Source organism: Stegodyphus dumicola, chromosome 12 (assembly GCF_044657685.1).
Source record: "Stegodyphus dumicola isolate Sdum_Otavi_A_Nest chromosome 12, ASM4465768v1".
In the NCBI taxonomy this organism is placed as follows: domain Eukaryota; kingdom Metazoa; phylum Arthropoda; class Arachnida; order Araneae; family Eresidae; genus Stegodyphus; species Stegodyphus dumicola.
Window position 1 is genome coordinate 96,305,444 of NC_140779.1, and position 12,547 is coordinate 96,317,990.

Sequence of the window (12,547 nt, forward strand, 5' to 3'; positions counted from 1 at the left end):
ACAATGAAAAAAGGTGTGTTACAATTTCTGCAGGAATACAGTATTTTTGGTCAAAAATTTCTAAAAAGGGAAAACTGCTTTGAATCTACCTTTAAAGTTATTGCCACAACATTTCTGCTGATAAATAAATTGCGCTGAGGTGATTGCATTAGTATATAAGTCCACATTCTTTGAATATGCATATTATTCAATTATTAACTAACAAATATAAATCTAAGGACAATCATAAAATACATTAGAACACTAGTTTTCTCAATAAAATGCATCTTTAATAATAAATAATGCTCATTTCTGTTATAATAAAAAATACATTAAAATAATAAAAATTATCATAAAACTCTCTGGAGTAAGGCTATTCAAGAAGTGAAGTGAATAAAATATTTAGTGGACAAAAAACTACAGTGAAAACAATATATTTCCTATATATCCAGAAAAAATGAAAAAGTTCTTCTTGGTTTACTTGTAATTTCAAAGGACACTTATGGGTTTAAAATAGATGCTTTCAAACTGATTTATAACCAAGACATTGACCCTTTCAAACTGATTTATAACCAAAGCATTGTACCACTCATTTCCTATGCCTCAAGAGTTTGGAGAAATTTTTTAGGAAGAAAATAAATTGCAAGCGTCTTAGAAGAATAAGATTTCTCCTTCCCATCATTTTGGGTTACAGAATTGTTAGTTATGAGGCAGTTATTATCACTTCTGGTCTTCCACTTATTGATTTAATGATTTTAAGCGATCTTGATGTCAGAGACAAAGTCAAGTGACAACCTTTACAATGCCTTGAATGGGATGCTTCCTTTTTCTTTGCCTCATCCTTCAAATAGAAAAGTGACAATGATGTTTTCAAGAATTCAGAACTACTGTAATTTCCGGAAGAAAGGCCGCATCAGCGTAAACGCCGCACTCGAGAAAAATGGCGGGAAAAAAATTAAAATTACACAGAAATGCCGCATCAGCGTAAATGCCGCAATAGATTAAATTACGCGTGACATCGTCGTGGGCTGTATAGATGCAAAAACTCAACCTAAGTCCTGATATATGACATACCAGTTAAGAAAAATGCATGAAATGAAACCATAACTCAAAAATAAATTAAAGGTAAGAAATGTATAGCTTCTGTGCCGTTTAGAGACATTTTCAAAAATTTTCCGCTCCCTAATTAAAAACTATCCAACAAGTGCTTGTACCCTAACTGATGGGATCTGTATTTGGCAGAATGCCAAGAAAAATCCATTCATGCTGAAGGGGAAATACGTCAGAGTTCGTTATTACGAGGCAGGTGGGAGTCGTGTCCGCCTTTGAAAAAAATTGCAGAAAAGGCAGAGGTGGAAAGAGGATGGGTCCTGGAAGATTCATCGAATGGCAGAGGAGAGAGACTATTCAAACTGATGAGAATGTTGATTTGAAAAGGGGAAGAATGTTATTGTTCTGAGATCTCGTTTAGGGTGAATAAGGCATGTAGGTCCGTTCAAGGGAAAGAACGTAAACAAAATAACGTTCGCAAAAAGCAACTGAGTGGTCTTTAGTGTGGGAACAGCACCAATCTATGCACAATGACAAGGCCATCCAAACTATGTACAATGACCACCATAGGAAATATTTTATTTTTAGTGCACCTAAACGCCGCATGGGTAGAAACGCCGCACCCCCTGAAAATTTAAGTTTTAAACACGTAAACGCCGCGGCGTTTCTTCCGGAAATTACGGTATTTTTTTCATGGATGGTAATAAAATGAAAAGGTTAGCCTTGCATTTGTAATCTATAAAGACAGCAAAGAGAACGCAATTGTCCAATATAGACTACCAGACGAACGTTCTGTTTTCCAGGCCAAACTTCTGAATTTAAATCCTGTAGTTAAATGGATTAAAACTTTTTTTATTGACTGAGTTTTTGAGATTGAGATGGTTAAATATTTTATTTGTACACATTCACTTTCTTCTTTGTGATTAGTATCAACAGAAAAATTGGTAGTGCAAATTCACTCCATATTATATGTGTTACAGAAAACAGCAGATATTAATTTTACTTACATTTAAAGAAACAGTGGTATTCTCAATAATGAAAGAGCTGACCAATTGGCTAAGAGAGCGACTTATTGTAATATTGATTTAATGATGCCTGTTCCCAAGTTTTATTGGAAGCATGCTGCTCGGGACAAAACTGCAGTTAACTGAAATGTTGAATACCTTGATTCTTTGAAGGCACAGAGGACAGGAGTTTTTTCCAATATTTTTTAGCGCTTTTCAGCTCATGTTCAAATACAGTTATTAAAACATTTATATATTTCTGTTTCCATAATTATTTTGCATCAATTTTATACTGAAAACTGAAGAATCAAATAAATACATATTAGAATAAAACAATGCTTTTGTCTTGAAGAGAATAGTCTTGAAATGACGCAGTGCAGAGAGGGGGGTTACTATTTTTAGAATTGAGAAGGGAAATTTATGTTGCTAATTTAATCTTTAACATATTCTTAATTTTTCTTACACACACACATATATATATATACACACTATGTTACTTGGCTCAGTGAGCTCTGTATTTTTTATTCTTATATGTTGGTAAATTGTACATTTATTGCTTTAAAAAATGATTGAATTATGTTGTACTTATTTTCTCGTTACGTTTTTATGCTTTTAGTTAATCTGCATGCAACAGTTGCAGAATTATAAAAAATTTAAAAGTTGTTCAAGTGCGACTATGCCTAATGTTTCTTATTACAGCAGCCATATTTGTTTACATTTGAAACTTAGCAGAATAGTGAAAGTCTTTCTGCACCTTCAGTGTCTTTTTGCCAAGTGGGACCAAAATTAAACCTTCATTTTTGTGCACCGAAAAATCTGCCTTGTTGCCTGCTGGCTGAATTGCCTGTTTCTGCGTAGAAACTAATTTTAATTGTAAAAATTGTTACTTTTTTAATGTTTCGACTGCATTTGGTGTTTTATTTTTTTCTATATTTTTCAATTTTAAATGAAGATATTTTGAAGTTTTGTGTATTTTTGTCTTGTCACGAACTGAGAACAGAATTAATTGAATGAAAATATACCTGTAATGAAATTCAATAAAATAAGTTTAAATAAAATGCAGGAAAAAATGCATATAATTTAATATGCCATACAGGGATGTCATATGGTGCCTTTTTTGTTTATCTTGTGTACGTGTGATTGAAATAGACTCTAGATTGACAGACAAGAATTCAAAACCACATTTTGTAATAAATTTTTGCCTACCTCTCTGCGTATTTTTGTAATGGCTAACTTTTGGCTAGCAATCGGAAAATACGGAGTTCGAATTTCAGCAAAAACAAATGATTTTTCCAGTTCTGCCTCTGATAAAAACCTAATAGCTCTAAAATTTAATTAATAACATGCATTTAAGTATTACCTGGCCATTATTATTATTATTATTCTGTAAAGTTCAAAATATGATGATTACATCTTCACATCAGATTTTTAATATCAAACATGGTAATGTTATTTTTAATAATACCTTTAATGTAGCTGAGATTAAAAGAGAAAACTTCTCATATGAATTTCCAAAAATCTACCAAGCTACCAGTAGCATGCAGTTGATGATTTAGGAATCATTAGTTACAACATGAAATAAAATGAAAAAAATGTGTTCAATTTGCATTAATTCTTACCGGAAATGGACTTTCAACAAAATATCGATTATGCTTCAAAACAAGCTTTATTTTCCCATAGCTTACAGTACAGAGCTGAAATTCAAAATATATATATTTATATTTCAGTAGAGATAAGTAGCTTGATTTAAATTTTGAAATGAAAATATAGAGTGCGTGTAATATTTAAATGATAAATACTTTAATGAATTCAATAATTCCATCAGGTATGCTTGTCTTACTTAACCTTCTCAAATATTCAATAATATCATTAGTTTGCAAGCCAACAGATACCGCAGCATATAAAGAATATGCAGTAAGGCGATATTCATGAATATGTTCTGGACGACAAACAGGCTAGAAAAGAATAAAAAATTTAAACATTTTTATTGTTCCCATACATTTATAAAACAATTTCTAACTTCATAACAACAACAACAACAAAAAAAAAAAAATTAAGTAAACAAAAAATATATCTAAAAATAATTACTGTATTTACTCGCATAATAGTCACACCCCCATTTTGAAGCGGAAAAATTCATCAAAAGTGTACAATATTGTGTAGAAGGTTTCTCCCGCATAGTAGGCGTACCTAGATATTCGCAATGAAAAATCGGCAGAAAAAGTGTGACTATTACGCGAGTAAATACAGTAGTAAGGAATTAACTGGAACTAGTTATTTATGAAAATATTTACTCATTGCTATTTTAAGTTTAGTATCTTAAATATATATAACCAGCTGGAGATATCTGCTTAAATCACATTTATGAGAGAGAAATCAAAACTTACTTCTGAAATGGCAATCAAAAAGTCATGAGCATGTTTATAAACAGGAGAGAATGCCTCTAAGAAAATATGGCCATCAGGAGCCTAAAAAAAATATTAAATAGAAATTTCCAACAAGAAAATATATCTATATGAAATAAAAAAATAAAGATATATTTTTTTAATAGCAATATATTATACACTTAAAGAAATGGCTTACTTTGATCCATACTACGTAAAAAAATTTAAATGCTGCAAAATCCTAATCTTGCAATATTTTCATACTTGCATATCAGTACAATCAATTAATTAGAAGTCATCAAATTTTCAGATTGCAACAACCAGTGTTACCATTTTTGTATCCGCTCTTCTTGTTCTAAGTTTTAAGGGTTTTCATAGATAAATTACCAAATGTTTTATTCTAAACTCAGTTTAAAATATGTGCTAGTGGGATTTACTTGCAATTAGTTAGATTTGACATAAATTTCTGCAGGAATGCAGTATTTTGCTGCAAAATCACTAAAGGAAACAATTGACTTGAACTTATTCTTAAAACAATTGTCATGAAATTTTCTTCAGAATAACCGAATCAAATCTTGGCAAACGGGCTGGCTGCAAAACAGATTTCTGGCATTCTTGACATGTAATATCAATGAGAGACAGTTTCCATTAAAAAAATCTTCCACCAAGGCATCCCTTAGGCAGATAGCCTTTGTGTGCTTTCCTATAATGTGTTTAATCTAATTCAATCCACCAGAAAAAAGACACAAGTATACTTGTAATTAGTTTGACTGATTTTTGAAATAAATACTTAACATAAATTATGTATGCCATAATCTGTATATAATAAACAAATTTTTACAATTCACAGCCACTATTCTCTTTGCTCCATAAAATACAGTCCAACTGTGCCATGGTGGTTGTACTAATGTATAACTACCATTATTTTAAATGCCTATGACATGAGGATGGATATTACCCTAAGATAAGAATTTCTTTTTCTACTTTGAAATTTCATTCTTAATTTCTGTATTTTATAATAGCTAATTACTTAGTTCTATTTTAGAAGATAAAAGAGAAAAAATTCTCATTAACACGAACTTTATTGAAAGCACTTACCACCCAAAGTGGACGAGAATCGTGATCCACACGAAGCTGCATTAAGTTCCGATAATCTTTAGCTCCAAATTCATCTTCCGGAGTACTTTCAACAATTTGTTGACTTGCAGCAGCAGGAATAATTTCTATTAATTATAAATATTTGATTATTACTAAAAGTTTCAGCCATACATTTTCTTCCCATGCAATATTTAACCGTTTATTCATCATGAATGAGCCTAGCTTACATTCTTGCAATTACAATGCACATTAATCTACTCAGCTCATTAAAATGATTTCTATTAATGAAAGTAACTAAGTCTTACAAAGCACATCATTGTCCCTAGGTTCACATCTAAAATTGACTTCGTTACTGGAAATAACCTAACGTTCCTTAAGATAAAATTTCAAGAATTAAGCAGAAACTTAGTGAATAAAGGATCAGTCATGAAAAAAAAAAAAGAGGAGCAGATCCCAAACTTCACCAATGGCACCACCCACTGGTACTGCACAGTTAGTCCTCACAGCACTAACTGCACATCTCTGCCCCAATTTCAATGGAGAAGATCCCATGGGATGGATCTGAGGGTCTTTCACCTCTCCTTCCCTACCCTCAAATCTCCTCAAAGTACTTTTGACCTGCTAATATTTTAAGCACCCTCATTCTGCACAGGCATTACCGTATTTGACAGCATATAAGACGCACTTTTTTCCTAAATTTGGTCTCAAAAACGTTACTTGTTTCTTATACGTGAAGGTAATTGCATTCAATAATTGTTTATTTTGCTTTTACAAAACGTGAGAACTAAAAGAAACCATACTATTGAAACTTTTTTTCCTCGTGTGTGGCCGTCTAAATAAGGGTGCGTCTTATATGCCGTCAAATACGGTATATATTTACAAACACACAAACCTTCTCTGTGATTTGAATCTGGACCCAATGACAGAGAAGCCAGTGTTACTAATAACTATATTGATGAGGGAGGCATTTAATGAAACAAAAATGGCATTACAGTTAAAATTTATCCATATAACTATAGAGAATCGCATTGTATCTCAGTTTTTTTCATTCTATATTTTTGCAGTACTTCCACTACTCATATAGACTGAACTCTTGTTTTTGCAAAATACAAGCATAAAAATTAAAATTTAATGAGTAAGATAAAAAAGGAAAATAAATTTTAAATAATAATTATGGCAGATTTAAGTTTTGCAGCTTCTTTGTCATAGAGGTATCCAACCATATTTGTCGATTTTAGATTTGCACCAAGATCTCAGCTATAATTTTGCCAAATTCTTAAAGCACGAATATAAAAATAAACAACACAATATCTAACAATAACAATAGAACTCACGCCATTTCTTAAGAATATTTTTAAGAATGCTTCTTCTTCTTATCATTATTTTATCACATGTAATTGTTTTAGTCAACTACAGCCCTTTGACGCACATTAAGATGTTTGTTACACCATTTCATTAACATCAACACCTCTGTTCAAGAATTCATAAATCTAATAGCACTGCTATGCCAACTGATTTGTTACTATTCAGTACTTTAAAGAATTTAATTTCTATATGGAAATGGTTTCCCCCTTGTGTGTGGAATGCTATATACTGCTAATTATTGCAATTAGCAATACATATGCAATTATACACTGACTACCAATAAGTATTTGGACACCTATGCAAATGAAGATATCCTAAGGTACGTCACGGACTCCGCCAGTATATATCGTGTAGGAAACAGCATCGGCTTTAGTCGCATGCGAGATGCCTCACAGTTCGGAGCTCTCTGATTTCGAGAAAGGTATAATTATCGGGTATCACAAATGTGGCCGATCCTTAAGGAACATATCTAGCGATCTGAAGTACCCAAAATCGACAGTGGCTTATGTGATTAAGAAGTGGAAGGTGAGCGGTGATTGTCGGAATGTGCCCCGAGTCGGCAGACTAACGAAACTGGGAGATAGAGACAGACGAGTGCTGTCCAGAAAAATTCGGAAGAACTGCATCCAACCGATGGCCCTCATCCGCGAGGAGTTTCAACAGGCATCCGGGAGTATTGCTTCAATGAATACCATCCGTAAGGAAGCACATCTGCTTGGTTTTCATGGTCGTGCTGCTGCCCATAAGCCTTTGATCACAAAGTCCAACCGCGCTGCTAGGTTAATGTGGTGCAAAGCACATTGAAATTGGACCGTAAATCAGTGGAAACGGGTTCTTTGGAGTGACGAATCAAGGTTCACCCCTTACCGTTTGGATGGCAGGGTCTGGGTCTGGCGTCTACCTGGAGAACGTCTCCTGCCAGAATGCATTGTGCCAACAGTCAAGTTCGGAGGAGGTGGAATTATGGTCTGGGGATGTTTCTTCTGGTATGGCCTAGGACCCTCATGGTAAGCTTAACTCCGATGGCTACTGCACTATTTTGGATGACAGTGTGCTTCCTACGTTGTGGCAGTTTTACGGGTTGGACCCCTGTTACTTTCAGGACAACAATGCCAGTTGTCATGTTTCAACGTTAACCAAGGCTTGGTATGGTGCCAATGGAGTTCGTCGAATGAACTGGCCTGCCCAGAGTCCAGACCTGAACCCTATCGTGAACCTCTGGGACGAGTTGCATCGCCGAATTCAGAGGTGCACTACCTGTGCAAAATCGGTGAAGGAACTTCTATGTCTTCTCCAAGCCGAGTGGAAGAAAATACCACTAGCTGTCATACAAAGACTTGTGTATGCCCCGGAGGGTCCACGCTGTAATTACCTCTCGTGGAGGCTCTACCAGCTATTGATTTTGAATAAAGTTAGTTTTTCTTTTCTATCACAGGTGTCCGAACACTTATTGGTAGTCAGTGTATTACCGGATTTCTATAAATTGCTTAAAATAATAAAATATAAGGATAGTTGCTAAAAGTATATTTTAGGGTACCCCTTGGCAAAACTTGGTGTTACACTGGATACCGAATTTGTGCAATTCTTTGACTTGTTATTTTGGCTTGCGTAGTGCCGCTACACAAAGCCAAAATAACAAGATAAAGAATTGCACAAACTCGTATCCATATACACATCGACCTATTTTCACTTAAAAAAAACCCTAGAATTGCACAAAAATGGCATTACACTGTCCCTTGACTTTATCCAGGTAAACATTGACCTATTTTCACTTAAAAAAGAATCAGAGAATTGCACAAACTATGCCTTACACACTCCCTTGAGTTTGTCCATATACACATCGATATATTTTCACTTAAAAGGTCAAAGGAGCACCCAATTCTACAGTAGAGGCAAACAAAAAATGCATAACTTCAATAAACTAACATAAAAAAGGAAAAAAACCTGTTATGCATTTAAGCACCACACAGAGCAAGTATCCACTTACCTTATTCACAAATTCGTTCATCTTCAAACTGTGGCACACAAAATTTCTTAACAGCATCCAAAAACTTCCTAAAATTACCTGAACTAGAATCCGTATATTGGCGTCGCGACATAAATTCACAAAAATAAGAGTAAAAAATACACTACATAGTTCTGGACTGTCCGGAAAATGGCTATTAAGATAACTATCATTTACACACCAGTCAATTAATGCACTTTTCTCCCTTTGTTCCAAATCATACAGAAACTTCAAATTAATCTTACTACATTCAGCCATTGTATCGTCTAAATAATGAAACAAGCAATGTACTTCCTAAGCAACACACACCACAAAAGTCCTTGCAAAACATCCCATGATTCAAAATTTCTGGGAATAATGCAAACGATTATGTCATAGTAGGGTTTCCATAACATTCAACTACTCAGGTTACCATAAATGATACAACAACTTGGCGATAAATGAAATAACAACTTCGCGATAATACAAAGGTCAACTCAACCGGATAGTTTCAACTAACCATCAAAAGTCAACTCTAACCAGATAGTTTCAACTTTGCAATAAAAATACCAGTCTTTCTTTTAAAAGGACAAGTATTTGAATGGAAAAACATACCAGTTTCAGTATCATCATCAATATCCTCTTCAAAACCTTTCTTGTGAAATTTCTTTTTGTTCTTCTTCCAATCTATAAAGTTAATATTCATTATTTTCAACAACTATTATCCAAATTTATCAGTACAACCAATAAAAGAAAAAACAATGAAAAATTTTATGTGAGACACACCACTGAATTACTAGTTTTTATAATATAATCACAAACAAATTTTTCTGGTTGACTTATACTCTAAAGTTAAATACCATATTGCTTCAAATTTAAGATGTATTTCTTATTCAAATTTTTAAGATTTAAGATGGAAAATTAAGGTACTGCTTAAATTCAAAGCAGACATTTTAACATTGTATTATATTTACTATGCTTTTATATTTATATTAGTACATATTTAAGAAAGTAAAAACTCTTCTTATTTTTCAATGCCTTTTATTGGAAATTTACATTCCTCTTGCATCTATGCAATGCTGAAAACGAAGAGAAGTGCAGCTGTATATAATCTACAATAGAAGTCACAGCTACATATTGCTCTGTTTATCTATGTGGCCAGAGCCATGGCTATGGCTGTAGCTATAGTTCTCACCATCATGGAGCAGTGTTTCAAGCTAAGGAATGCTCATGTGGACGCTGCTGTCAAAGACCCGAGTGGTAATTGGAGTCCATTAGAGTGCGAGATTCAAGTCACAGATAGTATTTACTATGTAGTAACGAACTGCACTGAAGTGTCTGATGACATTCTATAATGCCAAAATGAAACCAATAGGTACGACAGAGCAGTTATCATGTCAAGTCAATATCTGTTTATATCATATTTTTTTTCATACATCGTAAGTTGACATAAATTGTTCATCTAATACTAAAATATAAACATGATCACTTAAACACAATTGGACATTTTTTTACAGACGAAAAGGTAAAAGTTACTTATCAGGTGAAAGCTGGTGGTTTTTATAACTTTTTTTAAAAAGATTCACAAACTATTGATATTTATTGCAGGTTGGCAAACATGATCAACGTATGAAAAGTCAACATACTTTAACAATTTAAAATACAAATTTTGATCACTAAATAAGGATTATGAGATAAACTAAAAAAATAAAACATGTATTCATCTCTAACTCTTACTGTAATTTTTTTTTTCACTTTCTTCTCTTTAGGTATGCAGTGGTATTTTTGCTTAAAAAAACACCAGAAAACTGCAAAGACTTGGCATCGTGCAAACCTCAGCAACATCAGCTATCTACCATATGCATCTTTGCTGTTCTCTTTAGAGACTTTGTAGCAAAACTCTTTTTTTCCCACAGCACTTTTACAGAAGTTTCTTCAACTGCTAGCAAATTCTACAAGTGCATATTTTAAAATTATGTTAAAGGCAAAAAATATCATGATTAGTTTATAAGAACTGTTAGAACTTGAAGTACAGCATAAAAAGTGCATACGGAAATGGCAACCTTGCTTGACTGAAGGACTGATATTCCGAAAAGGATATTCTGGACATCTAGTGAATTTTACTAAGCTTAATCCAACATCTAATATAAAGTATTTTTATTTTTTATTATTTTTGCAGTTTAGTTTCTACAGCGGCTTAAATTCAAAGCAAAATGGTATTTAAACTTTACTTGAAAGCATGTACACTGCAAAAAAAAAAAAAAAAAAAAAAAAAAGAAGGGGGGGGGGAAGTTCTATATCTCCTGTTCTACTGGGCCGATTGACAAAAGTCAATTTGCGTTTTTCATGTCTTCAAAGCGCGACTTAGAATATACATTGCATTTATAATTAGTGTTGTTCTAATATAGGTATTTTGACACAAAATCAGACTGTTTCCGAAATAATGTACCAATTTTTCCCCCATATTTCGATTCTACGATTCAAACTATGCCTAGATGTTAAATTTTGTAATTTTTGGTGAGAAATTTAAGAATTTATTTTGGCACATTTTATTCAGTTTGTGCCAAGAATAATTCACTTGGCAAACTTCTTAATTTATACGAACCTACTTGCCTTTCCTTTTTTTTTTTTTTTCACTAAACAGAAGCATGAAAAAAGTCATCGTTCGTACTTTCAAATAATTTTAATAAAGTGCGTAAACCACATTTGGCATCATTATCGCTTATAAAATGATTAAAATGTGCAAATATGTAAGTTCACATACATCTTAGGAAATTTTGAATAAAAATTAACAAATGTAACTTTTTGTAGTATGTTTCGAAATATATCATCTACTTTAAGATGATGGCAAAAATTTTATAAGTTAAAAAACAAAATGTTTTTCTAAAAATTTACAAAAATTATTTAAAAATACAAATTTTAAAAATAAATCTTAAAAAATGGGCAAATTTTATTTGGAATAAACCCAAACTTAGAAATGTGAAAGGCTGAATGAAATAAGTTTAATTAAACAAAGAAAGAATAATAAATATATGCCAAATTCAATTAACATGGAGGAGCTAAAATTTTGAGAATTATTTTTAAAAAATTACTTGTTCAATTTTTACAAAACTTGGCACTTTGGCCAAGTAACAGTTTTAGTTGTAGAATAGAAATACGGAAAAAAAAAAAAAAAAAAAAAAATTGGCATGTCATTTCAGAATAAATCTGATTTTGTGTCAAAAGACCTACATTAAAAAAATGCTATATATAAATCTAATACATGTCCTAAGCCGTGCTTTTGAGACATGAAAAATGCAAGTTGAATTTTGTCAATGGACCCAGTAGAAAGGGAGATATAGAACTGTACCCCACTTTATTTTGCGCAGTGTGCATTAAAAAAATTTATGCCATTACATTAAAATGTTTTTTTACCAATACACACAAACCTTCTATTTTATTTGGTTAGAATACTAACCAAACTGAGCATTCTAATTTACTCTATTTTTGCTCATATGATTAAAGAATGTGACTGAATGCTTATTTTAGCATTTAATTGTTTCTATATTGCTACGAAATGCCCAGCCGTGGTAAGACAGCTTCCTTGTTTACAATACTAACCAAATTAAACATTCTAATTTACTCTATTTTTGCTCATATGATTAAAGAATGTGACTGAATGCTTAATTTAGCACTTAATTATT

At 32.6% G+C, this 12,547-nt stretch overlaps 1 protein-coding gene across 1 annotated transcript in view; it reads right to left on the reverse strand.

Annotated features, from left to right (window-relative positions):
• Positions 1-12,547, reverse strand: part of hay (ATP-dependent DNA helicase hay) — a 74,988-nt gene that overhangs the window by 49,703 nt on the left and 12,738 nt on the right. Inside the window, exons 2-6 of the mRNA XM_085806706.1 lie at positions 9,480-9,551; positions 5,516-5,640; positions 4,421-4,501; positions 3,833-3,988; positions 3,653-3,727 (exon numbers count right to left, since the gene is read on the reverse strand). Of these exons, the coding sequence (XP_085662832.1) occupies positions 3,653-3,727; positions 3,833-3,988; positions 4,421-4,501; positions 5,516-5,640; positions 9,480-9,551 (509 nt within the window). The remainder of the gene's footprint in view (positions 1-3,652; positions 3,728-3,832; positions 3,989-4,420; positions 4,502-5,515; positions 5,641-9,479; positions 9,552-12,547) is intronic.